Source organism: Panthera tigris, chromosome X, assembly GCF_018350195.1.
Source record: "Panthera tigris isolate Pti1 chromosome X, P.tigris_Pti1_mat1.1, whole genome shotgun sequence".
Taxonomy (NCBI): Eukaryota; Metazoa; Chordata; class Mammalia; order Carnivora; family Felidae; genus Panthera; species Panthera tigris.
The window spans coordinates 11,656,107-11,684,076 of NC_056677.1; the positions used below are offsets into that span (position 1 = coordinate 11,656,107).

The window sequence follows — 27,970 nt, forward strand, 5'->3', positions numbered from 1 at the left end:
CAAAGAAATCTCTTTCTTCTTCTCCTCCTTCCCACGCAACAGAGACGGAGCCAAGACAGCAGTGGCAACTGTGAGTCAGCGGACAAGCTGACCTCCCCGAGTCTCCGCGTCTCACCTGCAGAAGGGGAGGGGGGTACCCACCTGGCAGGGCTGCTGTGAGGGCTGAATTAGCGCATTAAGCGGTCCTAGCTCAGTGCTCGGCCGCAGTCGAGGTTCAAACGACAGCTGTTCTTTTGGCCACCCTCTTGGGGGGGGGCGGGGGGGAGTCCTCACGCCTTCCAACCCACAACACAGAAGTGCCCAGCGTGTTGCCATCGAAGATAAAAATCGAATGGACACCAAGTTAGCCAAGCTTCGTAAACCTGGATTTATTTCACAATGCCGGTGGCCACAACATTCAACCACATTCGTGTGCGGCCTGTGATATCCCCCTGAGATTTTGAGATAGCTCATTTACATGTGTAGGAGAAAACGCTTCAGCTCCTCTGGGAGAAAGAGCTCGTTGATCTTATGATGCTGCTGGATTCCGAAGCACTTCCGGATTTGAAGGCGGCACAGCTGCAGCAGAGAAGGAGGCCCTGCAGAGAGACGGGGAGACAAGCCACACGTTGGTGCCAGCGACCCAAGACTACTTGCTCTTTCCTCCTTTTACAGCACCCGAGCCGCACCACGGTCACAAGGAGATAACGCCGCTCTCCCGAAGACCATGTTCTGGTTTTGGGTTGGGGGGGGGGGGCAGCATTTTTAGGCCATGGTCTCTCTTACCCGGAATCTCATGCAAATGAGCTTGTTAGGTTTTGATTTAGAAGAGACTGGAAAAAAAAAAAAATTCAAAGCCTACTCCCGCTAATGGAGGCCTAAGGCAGCTAAGTCTGGAATGACGAAGCCGCACAAAATTCCCCAGGATGGAGAGAAAATTCATGTTTAACAGCTTCCTTGTATTTTTACCTTAAGAAAAAAGAGAGGGTATTTCGAGACACAAATGTGTATTTTTATAATCTAGCAGTTTCGGGATATTCAACTAAAGTGAGCGATCAGTGAGGCCCAAGTAAGTGTATGTTACCTGAGTAAGTCATATTTGTTTTTTTTATTCTGCGTTCAGGGCTAACCCGATGCCAGCACAAACCTGGCACAGGGAACCAGCCAAGAGTTTACATTTCAGGACAGTGGTTCTCAACAGGGGGCTGGGGGGGAGGGGAAAAGGAGGGGACAGTTGGCAAAGCCTAGAGACACTTCCGTTTGTCACAACCTGGGGGAGAGGCGCTACCAGCATCTGGCTGGTAGAGACCAGAGAGGCCGCTAAACATCATATGGTGCACAGCACAGCCCCCACCTGGCCCGAAACGTAAACAGAGCTGAGGCTGAGAAACCCCCTTATGGAGTAAAAGGGTGGGGAACGATTTCCCACCCCTCCCCCACCCCCTGCACCAAACTGTAATGGGAATTGTGCTTTGGTTATCAAACACACACAAAAAAGCCAAGCTATGCACCGTCAAGAATCCCAGAAGGCAGTGGCCCTCAATCCAGGATGCATTTTAGAATCACCTATCGGGGGAGCTTGAAACCACACGGTGTTGGGTCCCACCCCTGAGATGGTGCGTCAGTGAACGTCAGGTGGGGCCTGTCCATCTGGCTTTTTTAAAGGCACGTGCCCCAGGTCATCTTATTGTGCAGCCAGGGTTGAGAACACACGCAGAAAGATCCAGAGGCCTCGGATTTCCTACGGCGTCCCTACAAGTTGGTTGCCTGTTTCTCAGGTGATGGAGAAGGACAGGTGGAAAGAGCCGCACGCACCATCAATGAAAATGAATGCGGGATTTTCAAGCGGGACCTCACGGCACACTCCGAAGGCCCCCGTCGGGATTGAGGGAACCTTCCAGACTACGTTCAGTGCCACTGGAGCCATGTACTAACGAACTGCTTCCCAGCGCGCGCGAGGCACACATTAACAAGCGGCAGAAAGTACACTGCGGGTTAACTGAACTTCGGTTCACCTCGTAAAGGAATGGTGAGGGACGTGACTAATCACGTGTGCTAGACACGCTGTCAGGAACGGCTGGGAACCGATAAAGAACTGTTGGACGATGCAGAAAAGCGGGACATCAGAGTTAGCTCAGTGCAGCTACCGACGCCAATCGAATGTCTGCCGTTTACTGTAAGTAGGATGACGTACAACTGCAGCCTTCATTCCATAGAGCGCTGGCACCTGCGAGCGTTCGAGCAGTTTGCTTTGCTCAGTAATAAAACCAGCTAATTTCTCTCTGCGAACTATCTGTCGCTCTGGGTCTCGATTTCTTTTTTTCACCCAGCAACACTCACGTTTCACACGATGCTGTACAGCGAAAGTAATGTGGGGCGTGGCTCCTGTCGCACTGGGCTGACCGGCATTTTTTTTTTTTTTTAGTTTTCCTTGTGCGCCATGAGTCAACACTGCTTTAGACGCTTTTCAAGGCGGGTGGGGTGGTACTATTCCTGAACTCCTTTCCAGGGACATCCAGAGACAGAATCTGCTGTGTTAGATCTGCAGGTCTGGCCTTCTGTGCCTGCCTGGCCTCATTTCCTGTGGGCTTCCAGGCTGCTGAGAGGGGCAAATGACTCCGAAAATGACTCATGGAGGCAAAAGCAGCAGTAATTCTCTCCAGTGACAAATGACATTTTACAAACCGGCGGGATCATCGATCACACCGTCACCAAAATGTAATCAAAGGAATGAAAGGCAATGTAGGAGCCTACGAATGGGCTTGGGGACAGAAAGTAGAAGGAAGAGCCTGTGGACGTGATCGGAAAATCTGCTGGGATTATTTGCTGAGGCACATGAGGGGACTGTGTGTGTGTGTGTGTGTGTCTATGTACATGACCTAGGGACTTTAGGGGCCCAGGAGGCCCTTCTGCTTTTGTGGCCCTCTTTCCCAATGGGGAAAAAAAAAAACGGTATTTTACAACTGTGTGGGTATAAAGACACACATAATCCAGGTTGAGTTTTATCCACTTTTTTCCTTCAGATTTGAAAGGGAATTACAACATTTCTGTGGGTCCCTAAAAACATCATGGGCCCCAAGCATAGTGCAGTCTGGACCTGCTGGAGAAGCAGGCCTATAGATAGATAGAATTTTTTTGAAAAAACAAATCACCAAAACGCAGGTAGAATGGCCTGGCGATCACCCCGCTGCCTAATGTAAAGGGGTCTCTGTTGAACCGTTCCTTGCGCCCGGGGCCTGGCCTCCCCTAGCCCGCTGATGCTGCTCAGAGAGTACAGGCCTTGTCTGGGGGGCCCTGAGGCAGGTCTTTGGCTGCAAGTACCCGGGGCAATCGGAGCGGCGGGAAGGATTCGGCGGCCGCGGTACGATTCTGCACAGAGCTAGGCCCAATGCTCAGCCCGCGAAGAGAATATAACCGGATGACACGCCGTCAGAGCTCTTCTCCCAGGGCGGCCACATGCAGGGTCCCACAATCCCGAAAACTTAACAAAGTGCACACTCTGGTGAAAAAGTAGGTCCTGAGCGGGCCGCTCTCCATTTCCAGGGACAATTGTGAATGCCAGGGGAGGAGGGGTCTCTGCGCCCCACCCCAGCCCACAGCCCTACCCCCTTGCACGGCGCTCAGTGACAATGTTTAGTTGTTTGGGTCCAGAGTGCTGGTTCTCATTTGTGAAGGAGTGTGGACTCAGTGGTCCCTGACTTATAACAGTAAGTGTCTCATCACCAATGAGCTGCCTTCTTGCCCCCACAAACCCGGCGCACCGTAGCCTGGCCCATCTGTAGAGCAGTGAGGCATCCAGGGGCACGGTCCAGCCCCAAAGAGGGTTCCACTGCATCATTCTAAAGTATGTTTTAGGTAACTTTAATATCAAACATTTTTTAATGATATGTTAATGCTATCAAAGCTGGCCTACCCCATATCTGAATACTCTATCACCCAAGATAGCCTGTCTCCAACATCGCAAACGACAGATGGTTCCTTACTACATAGCCGGTACTGTACCTTGTCGAATACTAGATTCTCTCAGCACCCCACAATGGGGGATGGCAGAGAATGGTCTCTCACACGGTATCAGAAGTCAGAACTCGGTAAGTACCTGTCTCCCGCTAGAGCCCGCAGGAGTCTCTATGGATTAGGGCCTAGGCTCGGGCAAGGGGGAAGCACCTTCACGCTCCAAGAAGATCTGGGTCAGAGGGCTCTCTGGAGGCACCAACTCCAAGGGACATTTGCCATCAGCGTTCCTGGCCTGGGGGTTCGCTCCAAAATCCATGAGCAGGATGGCCAGCTCCCCATTGGATGCCCTGGCCGCTGCGTGAAGAGGGGAGTCCAGACCTCGGCCTTCGTTCACATTTGCTCCTATGCCGTCACAAGAAGAACAGAGAGTCAGCCAAGAAGCCAAGTCCCAGCATCCCCCTCCTCAAACGACTGTGCCGCAAAAGTCCTTAACCAAAGGGCGTCTGCAGTGGGCAGGGCAGTTCCGCAAAAATGGGCATGACTGGAATCCGTTTAACAATTCGGGGAAGATGCCATCTGACGATGTGACTGACGGCACAACAATGAGCTATACTGCACATGAGGCTTAAAACCTTGCCTTTGGGGCACCCGGGTGGCTCAGTCGGTTAAGCGTTCGACTCTTGGTTTGGGCTCAGGTCATGATTTCATGGTTGGCCAGATCGAGCCCCGTGTTGGGATTCTCTCTCCTCTCTGTGCCCCTCCCCCTACCTCAAAATAAACAAATAAACTTAAAAACAAAACAAAACACCTTGCCTTTGAGTGCTATACACAGGTGTGTTACATACAACAAGAATCCTGGTGGTGTGAAAGCTGCACGTTCACTATTAAAGGAGTGTAAATATTTGTACAAACTGGAAGTGAGGCCAGACGGTGAAATCTCATCTATACCGAGCACCATATTCACACACTGAGCAACTGTTATGGGGTGTAAAACCCGGGACCTGGGACTGTGTGATATGAACTGTAAACAGCAACTAGCTTGTGAGGGCATCTCATAGAACAAGATGGCCAATTCCAAGGTCACAGGAAAGATGGCAAAGTCCTCCTCTTCAGGAATGAGGTGGATTTCTAGGCCCATCCCAAGCCAATCCTGTCTCTACAGTCTCTACAAATCCCCACCCCAGCTGGATGCCGGCTCCCACGGGGACACGTGGAGACGTGTGGTTTTGCCTGAGCTGCTGTCCCTCTAGTAAAATGGGAAACTACGTCCACTCAACAAATATTAACTGGATTGAACAGATATTAACTGGATTGTCCCCGTATTGTTCTTGGCTTTGCGAGGGATGTGAAACCTGGCCCTTTCCTGAGAGCTTAAAATCTACCTAGAGCATTATGGGAGAGGGAGGGAAAATGGGAGGGAAAGATAGAGAGAAAGAGAGAAAGAGAGAGAGAGAGAGAGAGAGAGAGAGATGGAGGCGGAAAGAGAGAGAAAATAAGAATGAATCTTCTAACTCATGGCAATGGCCGCCAAATGAGTAGAAGGCAACAACAACAAAAAACGTTAAGAACATTCGAGGGAAGGGAAAGGTTACTGGAGTTTTGAAGAATAAGCAGGACTCAGATAACTACAGGGGTGATGAAATGGTCTTCCAAGGTTGAACAAGAGACTGGACAACAGCAGGGAGGTGAAAAAGAAGGGTACTACATAGGCCTTGTTGAGGATAACAGAAGATTTACAATGAGCTACAAACGGGACAGGTGGAATTTCTGGATCCAAGCACACTGGTGAAGGAGGCCCCGGGGGGAAGACCCAGGCCTGGTCCAGCAGCTGTGGGAGTCAGCGGGGCTAAGAACGTGCCTGCGCACTGCGGAGGGAGGTGGCCGAGGGGAGGGAGGAGAAGCAGGGACCACCCTGGGAGGAAATACTGTCATCATCATTATCCGCATTACAAGGGAGACAACGAACATTCAAACAGGTTCAACTATTTCCCCACGGGAACACAGTCACCGTGAACCCCGATCCCGTCTGAGTCCACTGCCCCCACCGTGTCCCCTGCTACAACACAGAGAGCTTTCAAACGCATTTCGTTTCTTTCTCGTCTTCTTTCCTCGTGTCGCGTGCTTTCTAAAATGTTTCACCTGACTCCAGAAGCTTCTTGACACAGGCCACCTGCTGTTTCCTGCACGCCAAATACAGAGGGGTGCCCAGGTGGCTGATGTTGAGGTTGAGGTTGCCTCCGTGAGCTGCCAGGATCTCGACGCAGTCCACGTGGCCTGCAGCCCAAAGCAGAAGAAAGACGCTATCGCACAAATTCCCTCAGCCGGGAAACCGCACCTTCCCTGTGTTTGGGGTGCGTACATTTCCCCGGGACCAGAAGCTAGCGCGGGGAATAGGGAATGAGTTTAATCCCGGCCATCAGGGAATGGGTTGACCGTTGAGATGGTAGCTGCAGCTCCGGGTAGAGCCCCACTTGGGTTTACCAGCCCCGGTAAGCGACCGGCAACCTTTTCCAAGCGTTGGTGGCCTTGTAATCGGCCCGGATATAGAAACCGAAGTGAGGGTCGGGAGGGGTGTGGAGGGACAGGACCGCGGGGGGACCTGAAGAGGAAAGGGCACGGTGTGGGCCATGGGATGGGGCAGGCAGCCCACAGGGTCCCCCAGGGCAGGCCCTGGGAGAAACAGGCCACCGTGGGCCCAGGTGGGGTTCAGCCGCCAAATCCAACGGGAACGGGGCCCAGTCTGGCAGAGGGGGGGCTGGCAGAAGCCGCATCACCCTTGCTTGGTCTAGGAGGCTGTACTTTAAAACATTGCTCCTCTGCGTTTCGCTTTTTACATCATTTGAGTTCTATGCACCCAGTGAATATGATGAGCTGCCCCGTCTCTTAAGGAATAAATGTCAACGCTCTGGGAGATAATTAGCATATGGATGGATTCAGTCACATGGGGTTGCCGTAAGGTTCCCGGGGAGCCATCCTGGGAAAGCCACCAAGGAGCTAAAAACTCTCCCTTCCGCCGATGTGTGGTCATGATGGTGATGAGGGCGGGAATGAACTCTGGAGAGGAGCAAAACTGGCCATGTTGTGTTTTGTGCCCGAGTGAAGAATGTCGGAAAAATTACGACTTTGTGGAGAGTATTACCCCAGCTGAATAAGTCCTGCGTATCTAACGTACAGCATGGTGACTGTTCGGGATACCGTACTGTATACCTGAAATTTGCTGAGACAGTAGATCTTAAGTGTTCCCCCCCCACACACACACACAAAATGGCGACTATATGAGGTGATGAATGTGTTCATTAATTTGACTGTGGTGACCGTTCCGTAATGTACATGTGTATCACGTCATTATGTACACCTTAAATGTGTACAATTTTATTTGTCAATTATACGTCAATAAGGCTAGGCGTGGTGGACAATCACCCCAAGCTGTATACAACATCCTATATTTCCAAAAACTGAAAGTTTGTTCCACTTAAAAATCCTAGGTGGCCCTGTGACAACATTCCTTAAGGCCCTAAAATAGAAGGATATAACTTGTTTTATAAAATCATTTGATTTTTGTGGGGTCATGTGTTCAACAAGGTATTCCACAAACATTGACGGATAGTCTACTATGTGCCAGACCCTGTTCCAGAAACCCGGCAGTGAGCCACATTCCAGAGGCTGCAAAAGGGGGCTTCTCGAACTGTGGGTGCATCCAAATCACCTGGGTGGTTGTGAAACAAACTGCGGGTGGCTGGGCCCCACCCCAGAGTTGCTGATTCAGGGGGTCAGGCGTGAGGGCCAAGAATCTACAACGGCATGCCAGACCAGGCTGATGTGTCTGGTCCCAGGATCCCACACTGAGAAAATATCCCTCAAAAAATATCCCTCCTCGGGGAGCCTGGGCAGCTCAGTCAGTTAAGCCTCCGACTTCAGCTCAGGTCACGATCTCACGGCTCGTGGGTACGAATCCTGCATCGGGCTCTGTGCTGACTGCTCTCTCAAAAATAAACATCGAGAAATAAGCTAAGAATCTCTCTCTCTCTCTCTCTCTCTCTCTCTCTCTCAAAAATAAGTAAATATTGAAAAAAAATTTTTTTAATCTCCCTCCTCTTCCTTCTTCCTTGCAAAAGGAAGATGTCTGTTGAAGCAGGGGTGGAAATTTTAAATTCAGATTTACCTCTCTTAGCAGCTTCATGGATGGGAGATGCCAGGTCGCTCACCGGGTGGGGGCTGGCACCGTGATGAAGAAGCAAAGTGATGCAGTCCAGGCTGCCGCTGATACAGGTATTGAACAAAGGAGTGTGCCAGTCGGCGGTGACACAATTCACCTGGAAAGAAAATCTCCAGGCTGAAGGCAGGCAGAGGGGTGTCCTGGGTTCAAATCTGGGCTGCCCTACTTTCAAGCTGCTGTTTAACTCCTCTGAGCCTGAAATTCCACAGCTATAAAATGAGGACAAAAATACCAAATTCCACAAGGTTTTGAAAAACTGAATGAGGGACGGCACTGAGAATGTTATGGCATAGTCTATCATTTCCATGCCCCCAAGAACATGAACTCTGAAACTAGTTAGGCTAATTCCAATAGCTTACAAACGAATCTCGTTTTCAACATTCCATTCTAGACCCAACCCACACCATTCCAGTTTCCTTCACAGCAGTGAGAGTAACCTTTTAGAGTTGTTAACGTATCATCTTTAAAAAATTTTTAAATGTGACTTTCACAGAAATGTAGGGTGAGTATGTGCCAAAGATTTTATTCAACTCGTTCATCGATGAGGGAACCGGTAAGGGGGTAAGGCTGGCTCAAAGCAGAATTTATATAGTCAGCCAATTAAATGCTGAAATACATTTGCTAATAGATACAAGACCGGCTAATGTCCTACAGTGCCATAAAACTCATCTTTGGGGGCGATCTTTCCAAACGTTGGAAAGCAGACAGAAACTTACAAGTTAACATCCGACTTCACGGCGTTTGGGCTATAATCGAATAGGAAAGAGCAAAGCCAAATGCAATCTTTCTACATTGTCAAATAATTCTGCGGTGAATCCGTTCAGCAGAGATATTATGAAGGCAATGAAGTCATTCTCACAAGCCATTTCCAAGGAAGGCTAGGATTAGGGAGGCACAGAAGATGTGAGGGTGCAAAGTTTAAGGAGACACTCACTCCCAGGGGCACGTGATGCTGAACAGCCCTGAGAGTGAGGGGCTCTTTAAAGCTTGCACCCTAGGTGCCTCTCTGCCTTTCCTGAGTCCTGGCCCTGTTTCCATGTGTGGAAACCTAACCCCAATATAAACCCGATGATGCACTCATTTATGGCTCTCTACGACTACTGTCAGGAGAAAGCCATCTCCTGGCACGGACAACCCAGCATTCAGCCGATTCCAACGGGTCCTTTACGTTTCAACTTAGACATCATTTCCCCTAGGGATCCTCTTCGGGCCTCGTCTCTCCCCCACCAGAAACGAACGGGCCAGGAACCCTTCCGTGTGCTCCCAGCAACCACCTTAGCGTTCATGCTTATCACATGGTGGTAGTTTGCAAAAATGGCCTCAGATTCTCTGCACAGGATGCATATCCCTTTACAATGTAGCCTTGCAATTCCTCCCCTCACAGGACGGACACCGCTCTTCCTCCTTGAATCGGGGCGTGCGCAGGGGACTTGCTTTGGCCGATGGGACAACAGCAAATGTGCCCCAAGCTGAGAGCCCACGTTCTTTTGATGCTCTTGGAATCCCCGCTACCACGTGAACAGGCCCAGGCTGCCTGCCAAAGGATGAGAGACCACGCGGGGATTTTCTGTCTCCTCAGCCATCCTGGCCAAGGTCATCACGAACCAGCCTGCCCCAGCCAACCGGTCAGCTAACCTCCAATGCCTAAGCTGACGTCAGCCGAAGCAGGACAGACCAGAAGAACCATCTGGCCAACACAAGGATTTGTGACATAAATAAATGGCTATTGTCTTCAGTCATTAAGTTGGGGCGCTTTGTTACACCGCAGGATATAGTGGGCAAAAAAGAGCGCCGTGTAATGGCCTGCCGTGGCTGAGATGCTGTGCATTCAACAAACCAACTTCCGCTCCTTGCGGCTCACGGCCATACTACATTTCCCCGCCTCCCGGGCAGTTACACGTGGCCTGAGTTCTGGCCCACGGGGTGCGGACAAAAGTGATAGATGTCACCGCCAAGATAGGCCCTTGAACGTCTTCCATGCGCAATCTTCTACATCTTTTCTCCTTCTGGCCACCCGGAGTGGCGGCCACCACTAGGAGCACACGTGAAAGCCACTTGTCGAAGATGGATGCAACAGGCTGAAAGGAGGCTGCGTGCCTGAATCACCCCCAGAGAGTGCCACCCAACAGAGCACACCCACACGGGAGTTTCAGTTGAGCAAGAAATCAACTTTGATTGCATTAGGCTACTGAGATTTCAGGGTTTATCTATTAAAGTAACGAGGGTTATATTCACTTATTCACGTGTTTACCTATCTGGCTGTGCCCTCATGTAGTTTACGAAGGTCCTAAGAATCTTTATCCAGAGTTTAGGCACATAATACGTGCTCAGTGAATGCCGGTTGAGAGAATATGAGAAACTCACATACATATATATATATATATATACATATATATACACACACACATATATATATATACACACACACACATATATATACATATATACACATATATACATATATGTGTATATATATGTGTATATGTATATATGTATATATATATATGTATATATATATGTGTGTGTGTGTATATATATATATAATTTTCTGATCAGACTCGTCCATCACTTTCAAACATGGGGGACTTAGTTAATGGAAGACTTACTGGTCCCTACTTTCAAATGTAATGACTTTGTGTCTTCCTTCTCTAGGACCTCATTATGCCATCCTGATTCTCACCCTTCAAATAATAATCCTATACCTCACGTCTCTCAATCCTCACAAAACCACAAGAAGCTACATAACTTCCTTGTTATTTTCTCCCTTTACTCAGACACAGACTCTTAAAGCTCAGAGCCTAAGTAACGTGTCCAAGTTTCCAATATTAGGAAACGGTAGACATGGTTTGAGACCATTATTCAGGTCTTATGGAGCCAAATGGTCTATGTTTTCCATAATATTTCATTGCCTGCCAGCCTCAGGAAGGAAGGCAGATATCTAACAGGTGTTTCTCAGTAGTGACTGTTAAAGAATATGATATAGACGCAAATCATTACTTTCTAGCTAAAAACTCAATACTTCATCTATTGCTAAAGCAAAGAAGCTGATGGACGTTCAACTTTTGAAAACACCCCTCTTCAAACCTCAACTCAGGCTAGTCAAAAATGCTGGAAATTATTCAAAAGGGATAGAAGTACTCGTTTGTCATTCATGGTTTCTAAGACATTATTTGAGCTGCACTTACCTGAGCTCCATGCTTTAATAAAATGTTTGCACAAGAGACATGACCTCCAAGGCAGGCTTCATGGAGTGGGGACACACCATCTGCTGTGATGAGGTTCACAGGCCACCCCTGGAGAGGAAATGAGCAGAGTAATGAGTGCAAAGCGACAGTTCCGTAGGGTTGGTTTTGAGCCACAGATCCAGAGCTGTGACAATTCTTTTAAAGTCAACCTGGCTCACAGTCTGACAGTATGCTAAGGTATTCCTGATGACATAAAACAAACAAACAAGGAATTTTCATGCTCGCCAACGGCCATGTAAGTGAGTTAGGACTCAGGTCCGCCTCTAGTTGCCTCTTAAGATGACTACATCTCTGGCCCTCACCGTGATTGCAGACTCCTATATAGGAGTCCCTCACCCAGGCAAATTGTGTCTAGATTCCTGACCCACAGACACTGTGAGCTAATATATGTCTATTACATTAAGCCGCTGGCTTTGGGGGTAATTCGTTACATAGCAAGAGATGACTAACACAGGGCCAAAGCATGAGGTGAACCCCCACAGGCAGAGGCAGAAAGTCCCAAAGGAGAGAGGCAAGTACATTCTTGCTCCAGGCGCTCGAGGACTAAAGAACCAAGAAAGTTGTCTGAAGGCCCTGGGGTTCATCAGCCTCTGGGGAAATGTGCTCTCCAGGAGATGGATTACGAGCCAAACCCAAGCAAAACATCAAAAGAGCTCCAGGAGAGGCTCCGCAGACCCCCCGATGGTGGACTACATTATCCTTAACAGGAGGAAACTGAGTACAGTAAAAGTTCTTTTCCTCGGGACACATCGGTTAAGAACCCGGTTAGTTTAAGTGATGACTTAGTGACACATTTAGCTTTTCTTCCCAGAAGAGTTACAATTTGCCTAAAACCATTCCAATAAATTGCGTCCCACATCAGCATTCCTAACACACGTTCTTCCACTTACGTGGACATTTATGAGTCAGTCAACCTCCCGATCACCCTGTCCTGTTGGCTTTTACCCTCTGATGGGTGACCTCGTAGATTTTTGAGAGGTCCAACAATTCGGGGCATACACCTGAGTCCACAGGACCCTGAATCCAGAGCCCTTCTTTGTGTGGGCCTGAGGCGGGGGGGGATGGTTCTGGGAGACTAGAAACAATCCACTCGTAAGTGAGAGATTCCAACATCCCTTTCAGCATTTTGCACCCCCCCCCCCACCCCGGAGCTCTGCTATTCCCAGGGAGGGAAGGGACAATATCTTCCTTCCCTTTGTAACCTCACATCCCATCTGTACCCAATGTGCACTTCAGAAATGCTTACTGACCGCAACTCAAGAAGAACGGAGTTCTTGCATGTCTCCCTTTACAAGTAGTGCTCATGGACTTCAGGGCGACATCTGCTATCTGATTTTATTATTATTTAACTGGAGGCATCCCCTCAGAGATTTGTTTTCAAATCCTTTTTTACCCTCCTCTCAGTGCTCCATATTTGTCCTATCTCTTCCACTCGCACTGCTAGAGCACACAAGAAATTCACAGCAAAATGTTACCTGCGTTTTTCCCTGTGCAACAGATCAGGAGATGAAATGTACTCCTGCAGTCACCACTGCCATTTTTTTTTGAGACCACTGCCATTTCTCAGCAATCATTTAGGTACTTATACAAACACCCAGGTAAATGAAAATGCAAAAAAGAAATTAATCGCCACACAAAAACCTTTCACCACATATTACATATTCATATTACAAAGAGGTTCCTTTGCGTTAAGGTTCGCTTTGCAAACTCAGGACTCCGTGTACAGTTCGTCACTGAGCTACAGCTCCACTTTAAATGAACGGTGGCAATTTGTCTGAATTATCGACAAATCTGAATCGTATAATATTGTGAAGTAATTTTTAACCCCTTACTTCATACAGGATCCAGTCCGCAATAGGTTCTCGGGGGGGGGGGGGTAATGGATTAAATGGCTTACTTTAATTTTTCTATAATCAATTGTCCCTACTCTCAGTCTATAATCAGATGCTCTTTTTGATGGGTCCTTGAGGCTGGGCAGTATCGGGACACCCATGGGGAGGGACACAGTGCTCAGTACCTGGCGGCTTTCTGTCCCAGCCTCAGATCATACGCCCCCAACTTTCAGACTACAGGGTTACACTTTTCCCCTCGTCCTATACTCAACTGACACATCGTTCTCTACACTCAGCACAGAGGAAGGTCATGAATACCTGTCTCTCATGTTCATCAGAATACACCAGTCCCTTCTGTAGCAAGGAGATCAAAGCCACTTGATGGGAGGACTTCCTACATTCCACTCTCTGCACGTCTCCAGTCTTTTCTACCATTGCTCCTTTCTCTGAGGCAGGAACAGGTGAGCTCACCCCAACAGCCTCACGGGACCTCACCCGGTCCCTCTGCCACCTCACGACTTTCTTTCGGCCACATCTCACATGCGTCCCCCCACTCTCTCCTCTTCAGGCAGACTTTCCTTTTGCGTTTCAAAGTCTTCCCTTCCTCATTCCTCACCCTCTTCCAAACTTGCATCCAATGCTCTTCTTCCCTTTGCTTCCCCCTGCCGTTTTTTTTTTTTTCAGAAATAGCCTGCCCCCCTTTCCTTAACTTCTAGCCCTTCTCTCATCTACCAACACAATCCCACTGAAACTGCTTCTAGAGATCACCAGAGACTTCCTCCTTATTGAATCCAATATACATCGCTCTAACCTCCGCCTCCTTCCACCTCTGAATTTGCTATGGGTTTATCCCAACCTTGTGAAACCTCTCCTCTGGCTTCTAAAACCAAGCTCTCCCTAAAAAACAAAACAAAACAAAACAAAACAAAACAAAACAAAACAAAACAAAACAAAACAACAAAAAAAAACAAAAAAAAAAAAACAGGCTTTATCTCTGGCCTCCTACTGTCCTTTTACTGCCTCTCTCACTAACTCTGTCCTTTTCCTCCAAATATCTCCTCATACAGACATTTCAGGGATTTGCCCTCAAATCCTTTCTTTGTCTCTCAATACTCTCCCCACATATGGTATACAGCTTTCAAAACAAAATCTCTACCCCTTGTACGTGTTTCTAACTCCCTGCTAAGACACAACCACCTAGGGACCCAACTAACCACATCAACTCACCCTCTGCCAACAACCGAGCTCTCCCTGAAAAGGGCTCCTTGTCTTGCCAGCCCTCATTCTCTGAATGGCACCACTATTCTTGTTCCATACCTCGGATGGAGACCTCGGAGGGAGGGTAGCAGAGTGATTCCCAAGTTCAAACGCTGGCACCATCCCCTAACAAGCAGTGCGGCCTTAAGCCGGTTACTTATCTCCCTCAGCCTTAGCTTCCTCATTTGTAAAATGGGGCCAACTGTACCTACCCTATAGGGTTGTTATGAGCACTAAGAAATGGTGTATACAAAATGCTTAGCGCTCGGTAACTTGTAGGTCGTCATCATCTGAGATTTCTTCCTATTCTTTATCACTTAGCCTTCAATCAGCTGCCACATCCTAAAGATCTGATGTTTTAGAACACCAGGATCTTTGCTAATATCCTCTCACTAGTGACTTAGCCGTTTGAGGATTTCAGGGGGCAACATAAGGAGTTTTATTCGAGGAGCTGAAAAGCCAGTCTTCACCACTCGCTCTCAGCGAGACCTTATTGCTAAGGTTCTTGGTCTTGGCCGTGCCTTGGAATCACTCAGGGAGCTTTTAAAGTCCTGATAATCAGGCTGCATCCCAGAGCACTTGCAATATAATCAAAGGACATAGAAGTCGGGCATCAGTATTTTTAAGAGCTCCACCTTATCCCAGACATCTCAAGGTGATTCCAAATGTGCAGTCCAGACTGAGAACCACCAAATTAAGGTCCCACTATGGTCAAGTGATTCCTTAATTGCTTTCTGCTGGCCTAACAAACTGCTATTGTTTTTTTTTTTTCAAATAAATTTTTATGGAAGTGCAATAAAGAAAAGTTCATAAATCCTAAGCGTAAATCTCAGGGAATTATCATAAAGGAAATATACATCTCATCACTACACAGGCAAAGAAAAAGAACATTACCAGAAGCCCACATACATGCTATCCAAATTATGACCCACCTCTCATCCACAAAGGCATCCACGATGCTGATCTGTAACACCATACGTTAATTTTCCCTGATTTTGAATATTATGTTCATTGAACCATGAAGTATGTATTTGTGTGTGTGCGCGTGGCTCCTTTCATTCAATATTATGCTTGTCACACTCATTTATTCGTCCACTTTCATTGCCGTACAGAGTCTCGTTGAGTAATATGCCATCATATATTTAACCATTTTACTTTTGATGGACACTGAGGTTGCTCTCAAGGTTTTTGTTCTGTTGCTCTTATGAATAATGCCGCTATGAATAGACCTGTTTGTGCCCTTTGCTGAACACACAGACACACATACAGTAAAACCTTGGTTTGTAAGCACAGTGAGTCCAGAAACATGCTTGTAAGCCAAAGCACTCGTAGGTCAAAGCAAACCTCAAGAACCATTGACTCAGTTGTGATCACGTGACATTCGGCATCACACTACTCGTATTGCAAGACATGGCTCGTTTATCAAGTTAAAATTTATTAGAAATGTTTGCTCGTCTTGTAATCACTTGCGGAACAAGTTACTTGCAATCGAAGGTCTTACCGTATCTGTGTCTGTTGCATACAGACCTAGAAGTAGAATTGCTGGGTTATGGGGTAGGGATATTTTCAGCTTTAGTAAATATCGCTTAACACCTTCCCAAAGTGATTTGTATAATTTATACTCCCACCAGCAGCATAGAGAGTCCCAGTTGCCCCACATTCTTGCCGATACTTGGTATTATCTGTCTTTTGAAATTTAACCCTTCTGGTGGGAGAAGCTGGCAATACAATCTCTCACTTGTAATCTGAATTATCCCAATGACTAACCAGCATAGTTTGATTTATTTGTTGAATATTTGGATATCCCTTTTTATGAAATGCCAGTCCAAGTCTCTTGCTCATTTTTCTGTTGGGTTGTCTATCTTTTTTGTATTGATTTTAGACAAGGAATATGAGCCCTTTGTAAGGTGTGTGTGTGCGTGTGTGTGTATATATGTATACACATATGTATATAAATATATATACATATATTTACATATATGTATATATATGTATATATAAATATATATACATATGTGTATTTACTTATATATTTATGTATATGCATATACATGTATATTTATATATGTAAAATGTTTTCTCATCTGTGGCTTGTCTCCTTGCTTTTTAAACATTGCCTTTTGATGAAGTTCTTAATTTTAAAGAAATCCAACTTATCAGTCTTTTTGTTCCTTTCCTTATACTATTTCTTTCCTGTCAAATGCCTGTCTCGCTCTCTCCTACACTGTCAAAATGGACTTTTTAAAAAAAAATTCCTTGAACACAGTGGCTCTACAGGAGTTTTTAGAAAACTACCAGTGTGGGGCGCCTGGGTGGCTCCATCAGTGAAGCGTCTGGCTCTAGACTTCAGCTCAGGTCATGGTCTCATGGTTCTGTGCTGACAGTGCAGAGCCTGCTTGGGATTCTCTCTCCCTCCCTCTCTCTCTGCCCCTTCCCCACTCACGCTCTCTATCTCAAAATAAATAAATAAACGTTTTTTAAAAAACCACCAATGCATGAAGATGGCCCTGGGTTAAATCAGAATACCTGGAGTGAGGCCCAGGCATTGTTATTGCTAAAAAATGTCCTGGATTATTTTAATGTGAAGCCACCGTGAAGAATAATGAGTTACGGATTCAGTTTCTCCCTTCTTGGGCCACATGAGAATTTCTTTTTCTTTTCTCTTTGTTTTACAGCCATCTCAATGTTTGGTCTTATTCCCCTTCCTAAAATGTGTGTGTTTGGTGTAGCACCTGTGTTTGTCACTATTCTTTGATCGTTATTAGAAGCGTCATTAGATCGTAGTCAGAGAATAAATACCATGTGTGGTGACGGTAACTGGAGTAGGTAAGTTACAGGACGTCACCTCGGTTCATTCTCACAAACCCACATAAGGTAACATAATAGACTGAATTTTTGGTCTTAATTCTGTATTCCCCTCTAGCAGTATAATACATTCACACCCTTGCCATCACCTCATAGTTGACAAAATATAATTCCTTCATCCTTGACTTCAGACCCGAGCGTCTGACTTGCTTTGGCCAACGGGATGTTGGCAGATGTGACGTAAACAGACTGGAAGTCCTCGTGCATGGTGGGGTTTTGCCCGGCCTTTTGCCATGAGAACAAGAGGGATGGGAGACACATGTAGCAGAGCTGGACCCAACCCACAGCTTGGAGCCAAGCCCAGCCTCGGCTGGCTGACCCAAAGACTCGTGAGCTAGAAATAAACGTTCATTGCACGATGCCACCGAGTGTGGGGTGCTCTGTTGCACAGCAGGATCTGACTAATACGGGTAGTTACTGGAATGCTCATTTTATGAAGGCAGAAATTGAGGTTCCAAGAAGACAACTTGCTCACATAATGCGATAGAGCTCAGATAAAGAAATGGTTCCGTCTGATGCGCACTAAACATATAAATACTGAATATAAATGAATGTCAGTCCAATTTAATAAGTGATATATAGAAGCTACAGCGATCATTTTTCATCCTATCAAAACAAGGTAAATGTTTCATTTTATCTGGGAAGCAGCTTAACGGCTTTAAGCTAGAGTTATATGTTCCTCCCTATATTTCTATTGATAATAGGCCGCTGGTACCATAAACAGCTGAAGACAGTGGCTTAGGGTGGTCTCAAATTTTTCTTTAGAAATTGTTATCTCATAGAAGGATTTCTTACTCTAGATAGGCCCATGAAATTGGACTTTTTTTTTTAATTTAAAACATTTATTTTCACTAACAACTACCTAGGATGTACGATGTCCTTCCATTATGACTCCAGACAAAAAACCACAGTAGTAATAGCAGTATATAGGACAATCACTGAGAGGAATAACAGATACTTATATTGCATTATTATTATTATTTTAATGTTTATTTTTGAGAGAGAGAAAGAGAGCACGAGTGAGCAGGGGAGGGGCAGAGAGAGAGGGAGGCAGAGGATCCAAAGCGGGCTCAGCGCCAACAGTAGAGAGAGAGAGCCTGAGGTAGGGTTCGAACTCACGAACTGTGAGACAATGACCCGACCTGAAGCTGGAAGCTTAACTGACTGAGTCACGCAGGTGCCCCACATCATAACTATTGTAGGTGTCTGAAATATCTCAAAATACACGCTCAGCCTACTTAGAAAATAGAGTAGTTATTAGCATCACCAACCAAATCTTATTTAATGCATTTTATATCACTATGTCACGTTTGATTTTTGTAACAATTTGACAGGTCTTCGGTATTGTGCTTTATGCATTTAAAACATTAGTCTGAGGGACATCTGAGTGGCTCTGTCAGTTGAGCATCTGACTTCAGCTTGGGTCATGATCTCACAGTTTGTGGGTTCGAACCCTGGGTCAGGCTCTGTGCTGACAGCTCAGAGCCTGAAACCTGCTGCGGATTCTGTGTCTCCCTCTCTCTCTCTCTCTCTCTCTCTGCTCCTCCCCTGCTCATACTCTGTTTCTCTCTCCCTCAAAAATATATAAGCATTTAAAAAAATAAAATAAAGTATGAGGCTGAGAAGGGGCCAGACTGCCAAGTGAAAAGGTCTATAGTCTTTTCAGAAAACAGAACATTCTGAACAAAAACTTTATTAGAATTTTGAGTGGTGATTTAACCCACTTTTTTAAAAGTATCTTTGCGTAAGTTCCCAATAGTTTCAAACCAGCAAAACTTAAATCGGTGTGGACTGGAGATGACACCTGAGGAGCAGAGAAACGAATCTCAAACTGGGTGGAGCCACCATCACCTAGAGGTTCAATAACACTGAAAATGTCTTCAAAATTTCAAGATTACGTATTTAAAGAGACATTTCAAGCATTTATTTCACATCAGGGGTTTCCAACCTCAGCACTACTGACATTTGGGGGTGGAGGGTTTTTTGATGTAGAGGACCGTCCTGTGCTCCGTCCATGTTCAGAAACATCCTTGGTCTCTACCCACCAGATACCAGTATCACCCCCCCCGACCCCCACTCCCAGCTGTGACAGCCAAAAATGTCTCCAGCCATTGTCAAATGTGCCCTCAGTGGTAAAACCGCCCCAGTTGAGACCAGAATGTGTCACGGGATAATTTTCAGGAATGCGGTCTACTGAATAAAGCGAAGGCAGCCTGAACGCACTCATCTGCCTGTTATTCACTCGATAGATATTATAGCACCTATTGTGTGCACAGGATTGTATTAAATTCTATTATCACGCCAGCCTCCAAAGAAACGGTTCAAGGGGACAGGAATCACCTCATTTTGCCGACGAGGAAATTTATATCTTAATATCCGACTAAATGATTTTTTTTCTCAGTGTGGTGAACAGTAGGATACGCTTCATATTTATCTCTCTTTTTGCTTCCCCCAAAGCCACGTACCTGGTTGATGAGGCTTCTCAGAGACAACAGACGCCCTTGGATAGCAGCTTCGTGCATAGGAGACCAATCAGACACAATATCTGCGTGGAAAGGGAAGAACAGGTTACCTCCTGTTCATGCACCACAGACCCGAGGCTCATCCTTGCTGGTCGGTAAGAGCCCGAGGGGGTCTTACTGGATGGAGACATCGGAGCCAACCAACCAAAACTCCCATGAGCCTTTCAGCATTTCTCCCCTCCATTGATGCGGCTAGTACGCATTTTATTTGAAAGGTCTAGATAGCTAAGGAAAGAACTACAGCCAGTATCCAAACAGAGGACAAAAGGGGTGGGTTGAGATGGGAGAATACTGGACTCCCATTTACCCAGTGGTTTCGAAGTCAAACGGTCTGTTTAGGTAAGTGAGAGCCTCACTAATTAGCAGCATTAGCGTGCTAAACTGCGGTTGCCAGCCTAGCTTCCTGTATGACATACAAACTCTGGTGTCTCAGCAAACAGCGCCACAGACCGATGGAAGTAATCGTGTGATTACACGCACCATTAGGTTTGAAATCAGATCGACACAGAACTCTATCTGTTTATGGATTACCTCCTGTCCCAGTATCAGGCACAAATTAGAGTTTGCTCTGACCTTGTAACGGGGGACATTATTTACCCCAAAAGGCAGCACGCCAATGGGGTTAAAGAGAGGCCTGGATTCAGACCTGTGTGGCTGCTTCTGAGCTGTGGGTCCCTGGACAGGCTCTGAGCCTCAGTTTCCTTCCCTGTCATGTGAGGACAGCAATACACTTACCCGTAACTCAATACCTATTAGCTACTATCATTATCCTGCCCTACCATTAATCAGCGTCTTGATTATACCCCACCAGCACTGCTATTAAAAATGGCAAAATTATTCTACAACCGTATGGGAAGAATACACACTCTTAGGAAGGAAGCCTATAAGCCCTATGCCAACACATGAAATTAAATGCTCTGCTCTCTTGAACTGAATGTGGAGGTAACCCGCATGAGGCACAGAGCGGAGCTTTCCTCATCTCGAGCCGTGTTCTGATTTCCAGAACAAACACAGGAAGTCAGAAGGTGAGGAGGCCCGTCTGATACGAGGCACGCCTTGGAAAGGAACTGGTGTCTCCTAAAAGCGAAGGACGCCTAGGGAACCAGAGAAGTTGCTAGTGCCTTACCAAATGAAAAGCCAGAAAGGAGGAGGCTAGCACACTTTGTACTTAACACGTGTTGGCTGAGGTCGGCCTGCTGTCCAGACAGGGCTACCAATGCCCTGGAAAATCTGTCCCAGGGAGCAAATTACCATCCTTCCAGATGGATTCATGAAGCATTTACAGGTGAGAGGAGGCTGAATGAACCTGCCCACACACTGTCCGCCCAGTGCTTTCTTCTGGGGTCACTAAGAGTACCTAAGGTCAAACGGCTTTTCCGCGACCTCCCAAAACCATATGCTCAACACAAACTTCACGTACTCACGGCGCCCTCTGAGGATCCGGATCCTCTCAGGAAAAATATCGCTGTTTCTAGTGGCCGGGGGCCTACAATTCAGACTGCAGATGTGGAAAGATTTCTGTCCAAATTAGAAGTAAAAGGACAACGAATTCTGCACTGTTGGCACGAATGCAAAATGCCACCCGCACAAAATCTTGAGTGAGAAGAAAGAGCCAAAAATCGAGAAAGGTTTGGAAAATCAGTTTTAAATAAATGTGCAAATGGACCCTAATGGATCGTGGTCTCTTAAAGCAAGCTTAGATGATTAGAGTTGACAGCCTCAACAGTCCAGGCAGGTAATTTGGGTCCTAAATTCGAACTCTGTTCAGATGCCATAAAAATGAGACAACGGTATTATCCAGTGGAGACAAAAATGGGCTTTGTTTTGGATTCATTTATCATGAAACCATTACTCCTTCTATTTACAGTAAATAAGGAATTCTGTACTTCCCTAAGAGGGAAAAAAAGGATATCTGAAGTTGTGGACCCCTGCTTCGGAATGTAGTATTTACAAAGCAGACTAGTTTGTGTCACCGAGAAGCGCAGGCCGTTGCCCCGGTACATGTGCCGGGGTGGGGGGAGGGGGGGGCTGACGGTCTGCACCCATCTATGTGACTAACGGCTTGATTTATAATCCACATACCATACAATTCACCCATTTAAAGTGTACAATTCGGGGACGCCTGGGTGGCTCAGTCGGTTAAGTGTCTGACCTCAGCTGAGGTCATGATCTCGAGGTCCGTGGGTTCGAGCCCCAGATCGGGCTCCGTGCTGACAGCTCAGAGCCTGGAGCCTGCTTCGGATTCCGTCTCCCTCTCTCTCTGCCCCTCCCCTGCCCATGCTCTCTCAAAAAAAAAAAAAAAAATTAAAAATCTTTTTTAAGGGCATAATTCATCGGTTCTCAGAAGATTTGTGGAGTTGTGCAACCATCACTCTGGTCAATTTGAGAACGTTTCCATCGTCCCCAAAAGAAACCCCTTGCCCACCAGCAGTCACTCCCCATGTTTGCTCTCCCCCACCCCTACACCTGGCAACCCACGATCTACTTTCTGTCCTTATAGATTGGCCTGATCTGGACATTTCACGTAAATGGAATCACATAGTATGTGGTCCTTGGTGACTGGCTCCTTCCACCCAGCATAATGTTTGAAGGTTCATCCGTGTTACCATATGCATCAGTAATTCATCCCTTTTGATGGCCAAATAATACCCACTGTATAGAGAAACCACATTTTATTTGTTCATTCATCAGTTGGCGGGCATCCGTGTCGTTTTTACTTCTTAGCTGTTATGAATAATGCTGCTGTGAACATTCACGTGCCCATTCTTGGGTGGCCGTTTTCAGTTCTCTTGGTTTCGTACCTAGGAGTAGAAGTGCTCTAGGACACGGGAACCCGATGTTCAGCCTTTTGTGGAACTTCCAACCTATTTTCCAAAAACGGTTGTACCAACGTATCTTCCCACGAGAAGTGTATGAGACTTCCCTTCGTAATTTAAAGTCATTTCGGACTAGCGTTTGGTGAACCTATCATAGGGTGTCTGTCGCTCCTGCCCAGGAGAAAAACTGGGGTCCTTGGAAAGCCAAACTTCAGAGACCTCAACAGGTCTCTGAATAGTTGGGTGATTATGTAAAAGCTTAAAAATGTGACAGCGGATATAGGGTTTTTTTTTTTTTCTAGCATTGAGGGCATGGAGATATGTACACACACACACACACACACACACACGGTTCCGTAAACACCGTAATTTGCAACATGGACTAGTCCAAACACACACTCTCATTAGCTCTCGAAAACACTGAAGAGACAGCTGAGAAGTCCATCCTGTGTGATCCTGCCTGGGAAGCTCAGGGAGAGGTTTCTCCAGGGGTTTCCAAGAGCCCACACCCGAGCAGGCAATGAGCTACAGGCAATACGCGCAATTAAACCCAGAAGCAGCTGTGCCCGCCTTCCTGCTAACAACCAGAGGGCGCAGAAAGGGCAGGAAAGGGGACCTATTCCTGCCAAAACACGGAAATGCTCCCAGTAGGAGGCTGGATGAAGAGGCCACTCAAGGTCACCACCCCCCCCCCTTCCACTTGACCCCACCACCGGCTTCGAAATTCAAGGGCCGTGATCTGTATCCAACCCCTCGTCCAAGCCCTGAGTATATATTAAAGATTCCTCCCCAACACTTGCTCAGCCAGGGTCTAAGGGTTTTACTGCCAAACACTAGATGCCAAACGGGGTCACTGGCAATGCCACAGATGCAGTAGGGGCGGGCGGCTCTCCTAACGAACCCACTCCACACGCCCTCCAATTAGTGCCATTAAACCTACCTTTCTTTTCAGTCGAGTCTCCGTCAAACCCTACAGCACATTAGGAAGGAGGCCATTTCGTTTTTATTGCAATCTCTGGAATGACTTTGTAAATTTCCATCACTTCAGAGGAGACTGGTACACGCAACATTCTGCCAGGTCAAGGGGCAAAAAGGGAGGCTGGGTTGCCCTGAGGGGGCAGAGCACCTGCCTCGGGTCGATGGCACTGCAGAGAGCCGGGCGCCGGGTTTACAGCTACGGTGGGGACCCCGGTTGGATTCCAGGACAAATAAAAAAGAGGAGAGAGAGAAACAGAGTCTCACGGAAACAGGAAACAGGCCCACTGAGGCAACGCTGGGCAAGTGAGGCCTGTCCACTGTAATTCTTGCTCCGGTCCCCCCCCACCCCCACCCCAGTCTCTTCTTTCTCTGCCTCTGTCTCTCTCCCCCTCGGGCCACTTTCTGCGCAGGGACCTCACATCATCACCCATTCTGTCTCCTCGGGCAGGTTTGCTCCAGAAAAGCTGTCCCTGCTGAGGCACCCCGAGATCTCAAAATCCGCCACGAGAGCCCAGAATTCTTCCCTTTCCCTGCCTGTGCTTGCCTGTCTTCTGTTTAAAGTGGGAGCCCACTCTCTCCAGGGTGGGCTGGATCTTGTGCGGAAAGAAATGTCTCCAAAAAAACCTGCTGGATGGACACTACAAACGGGAACCGTGGTTACCTGCTCAGTGGGTTATGGGTGGTGTTTAGTTTCTCCTTCAAGGTATTTTCCAAAGTTTTTTTTTTTTTATTTTTTAAGTGTTTTTCTTATTTATTTACTTGAGAGAGAGAGCGAGAGAATGCAAGAGGGGAGGAGTAGAGAGACAGCGAGACACAGAATCGGAAGCAGCTGTCAGGGTCTGAGCCGTCAGCACAGAGCCCGATGCGGGGCTCGAACTCACGCGCCTCGAGATCACGACCTGAGCCGAAGTCGGACGCTCAACCGACTGAGCCACCCGGGCGCCACTAAAAGTTTCTACGAGTGGATATGAATTGGTTTCACCCGAGCCGCCGTATCAAAGTACCACACAGTGGTTGGTTTCAAACGACAGAAAGGCGCGGTCGTGTAGATCTGAAGCCTAGAGGTGAGGAACGAAGGCCGTGCCGTGTGCAGAGGCTCTAAGGAAGAATCCTTCTTGGCCTCTTCTGGCTTCAGGTGGTGGCCACCATCATCGTTGGGTCTTTTGGGCGCACGCATCACCCGAATCTCCGCCTGTGCCGTCACAATGCTTCTCCCCGTGTCTCCCGTCTTCTTCTTACAAGGACACCAGTCGTCGCATCAGGGCCCACCCTCCCCCAGTATGACCCCATGGTAACTAATTACATCTGCAATCCTATTTCCAAATAAGGTCACATTCTGAGGTGCTGGGGGTTAGGGCTGCCACGAGTCTTTTGGTGGGGGGGAAGGGGGGGGACACAATTCAACCCGTAACAAGGTATGTTCGGCGGGGGAGGGGGAAGACATTCTTATTTTGCTCCTGGGGCAGAGGATTCAAGCGTTAATCTCGACGAGGAGCCGGTTGCCTCGTGCACAGCCTTTGCTCCCTTCCTCCAGAGTAGGAGGTGGAGACAGACCCGCAGGGAGAGGCCGGAGCCGGGGCCGCAGAGCTCCCCCAGGCCGGCCACTGGTTCCCCTCCGATCGGCCCCGTGCCGGGAATAAACCTCACCTGAGCCGAACTTCTCGGAGCTTCTCCACGTGGCCGTTTGGAAACAGCATTCCGGGTGCTTCACATTCCACACTTCGCCAAGGTCAAGATTTCAGAAGCATAAACAGAGGCGACTGGGCTAGAATGGAGGTGGCGGCCCGGCGGCAGGCCTGACGCCAAGCAGGGGAGAGAGAGGTTCCACCCGGGCAGGGAGCGGAGAAAGCCCTGGAGGGCTGCGTGGTGGCAGCGGCGGGGCTGCGTGTGGAAGGCGAGTAGGACTTTGCCAGTCAGACGCAGAGGAGGAGGTGGGAGAGCAGAGGTGTCCTGCCACTACCTTGTGACTTCTGCTTCTTCGGAAACTTGTCTTCCTTTTAGTTCCTGTGGAATGACAACCCCCAACCCCCTCCCTGCTTCTCTCACTCACCGGTGCGGCAGGCTCCGCCGTGGCTCTCCATATGCATGAGAGTTGGAGAACCAGTGGATTAGCCCAACAATTTCCCATGACCCCACAATCCATCCTGGCTGCGGCCGCCAGATTCATTTACTTACGGTTTTCATCATTGCCAGATCTCCACTCCAGAACCATCGATGGCTCCCAATTGCCTGCCTCATGAAGGCTAAACGCCACCTAGCCTTTGTAGCTCCATTATCTAGTTCCATCTCTCCAGAGTCGTTCTCAGCAGCAGCCTCCCTGAGACTCTCTGCATTCTAGTTGTGACACTTTATCCACTTTTTAAGCACCATACCTTTGAGTATATGGACACCCGCCCTCCCGTACCCACCAATCGGGCCCCAGACGGAGTTGGATTAGGATCTTTAGAACCCTAATCAGTGAAAACGGCTTGGCACCCCTCTCTCGAGTGGAAATAAAAATAAACCCAATACTTAGGTGTAAAAAAATCAGGTGGGGAAGTCTTCCAAATTATGGATTCTTTCCCATATTGACCTGGAAATACAATTTGCTGCCTTAAAAGTACAGTTATCAAATTCATTTTTGTGAAGTAATTTTGGGGGCCACTCTGCTTTCTACTGCTCCAAGTTTGTGCTCAATAAATCTGATTAATCCAGTTCTCCCTTTGCGGATCCCAATCCTACTCACTGTGGAGTGAGTCAGCTTCTTTGACGAGCAAAATCGGATAAATGAATGAATGAATGAATGAATGCATGAATGAATGAGCAGTCCTCTCTGCTCAGTTAGTCAGAGGGAAGGCATGTTGTATTTTATTTTTTTCTGTTTTTTCCCTTTCAGCAGCCGCACTCTAGGAGAGGGGTAAGTCCTACCTGACCGCCGGGTCCCTATAGACAAGCGTTGTGGGCAGTTTTACTGATAATCTGAACCTGAATGTAATGATCTCGCCTCTAATGCTTAGACCCATTTTTCGGCATCCCTTCGGTCAGCGAGCACCTGCTGAACGCTCACAAGAAATGACGGTTGCCCAGAGGCATGAATCTTGATAGTCGTCAAGGACACCACCTAACAGTTGAGAATCACACCCGAAAGACGCTTCCCCAAAGTTAAAACAAACAACAGTCTCCTTTCAAGGCGAATCAATCAGTGCTCAATGTCTGAACATCATTTATAAAGCCAGCCCCACCTAAACGCCAAATACCTAAGACCTTTTCATAAGTGTTTTGGCAGTAAAAATGTCCTAGTTATAAGGAACTTTTGTGCCTCCAGTGTGATATATGTGATACATTTGACCCACACAGTGTAATTCCTCGGAGCTCAAGTTTTTACTGGTGAGTAAACGGTGACAGTTGACTTTGTGTGGTCTCTAGGACCCTGCAGATAGAGGTAAAGGCGTTAATGACAAGCGTGTGAAGGATATATACCAGCAAGCGGTGGCCATCTGTCCGGTAGCTGCCCCCTGGACACGCCTCGGACAGAGCCACTGAAATCACCCCGCCCTCTTCTCTCCTAATCGCATCAGCTAGCCCCCCAGCACTCTGATTCCGGAGCCCCTGGACTCACCCCCCATCCATGGGTTTGAAAAGAAACTGGTGTCAGGAGAGTCTTCTGGTCTCAAGGACTTACTGCTCCTGCCCCCTGGCTTGCCGTCCATGGTGCTGTTTCCTAGGCCAGGAGCGGTCCGTGTTCCACTTCAGTTGTTCACAGAACTCCAAATTCCATGCTCCTGGGATTCCAGGGCTGAGGCTGGCTGAGCCGCACCGTCCTGGGCAGACGGTAGAGAACAGCAGAGAACAGTACAGGCAGGGTAATCTGAGCACTACCTGTGGTCAGACAGACGCACGCGCCCAGACGCGCACTCACGCGTGTACACACGCGCGCGCACACACACACACACACACGCTCCACCTAGCTGGCTGGAGGCTGGCCAAAGCTCACAACAGCCCCCCAGCCCAAGTCTGCAAAGTTGCTGATGTCACGTCCTTTCCCAAACTGAGACCAATCAGTGAGGAAGCCTTGGGGTTTATCAGGAAGGAAAGCCAGTTTGTAACTTTTGGAGAGCACAGGGAACAGGGTGGGGGTGAAGGAAACCACTCCCGGCTGCACTGTTGTGTTCACTCTGCTGGGATTTGCTTGTTCTGGGGGGTGGGGGGGGGGCTTCTCATTGTTGACAAAGCCCCAGAACCCAAGAGCTGAGAAAGCTGGTTTCGCTGCAGCCCCGCTGAATTGCTTGCACAGCAACACGCCATCTGCACATGTGGTTTCAATTTT

The 27,970-nt window shown here is 47.7% G+C and overlaps 1 protein-coding gene across 1 annotated transcript; it reads right to left on the minus strand.

Moving 5' to 3' along the window:
• Window positions 1-343: 343 nt before the first annotated feature.
• On the minus strand, window positions 344-27,617 carry ASB9 (ankyrin repeat and SOCS box containing 9). The gene is made up of 7 exons (XM_007090066.3): window positions 27,263-27,617; window positions 19,814-19,893; window positions 11,335-11,442; window positions 8,096-8,246; window positions 6,073-6,207; window positions 4,144-4,335; window positions 344-578 (listed from the first exon to the last, which is right to left on the minus strand). The coding sequence occupies exons 1-7, from the start codon at window positions 27,351-27,353 to the stop codon at window positions 454-456; spliced, it is 882 nt and encodes a 293-aa protein (XP_007090128.1). The 5' UTR covers window positions 27,354-27,617; the 3' UTR covers window positions 344-453.
• Window positions 27,618-27,970: the final 353 nt, after the last annotated feature.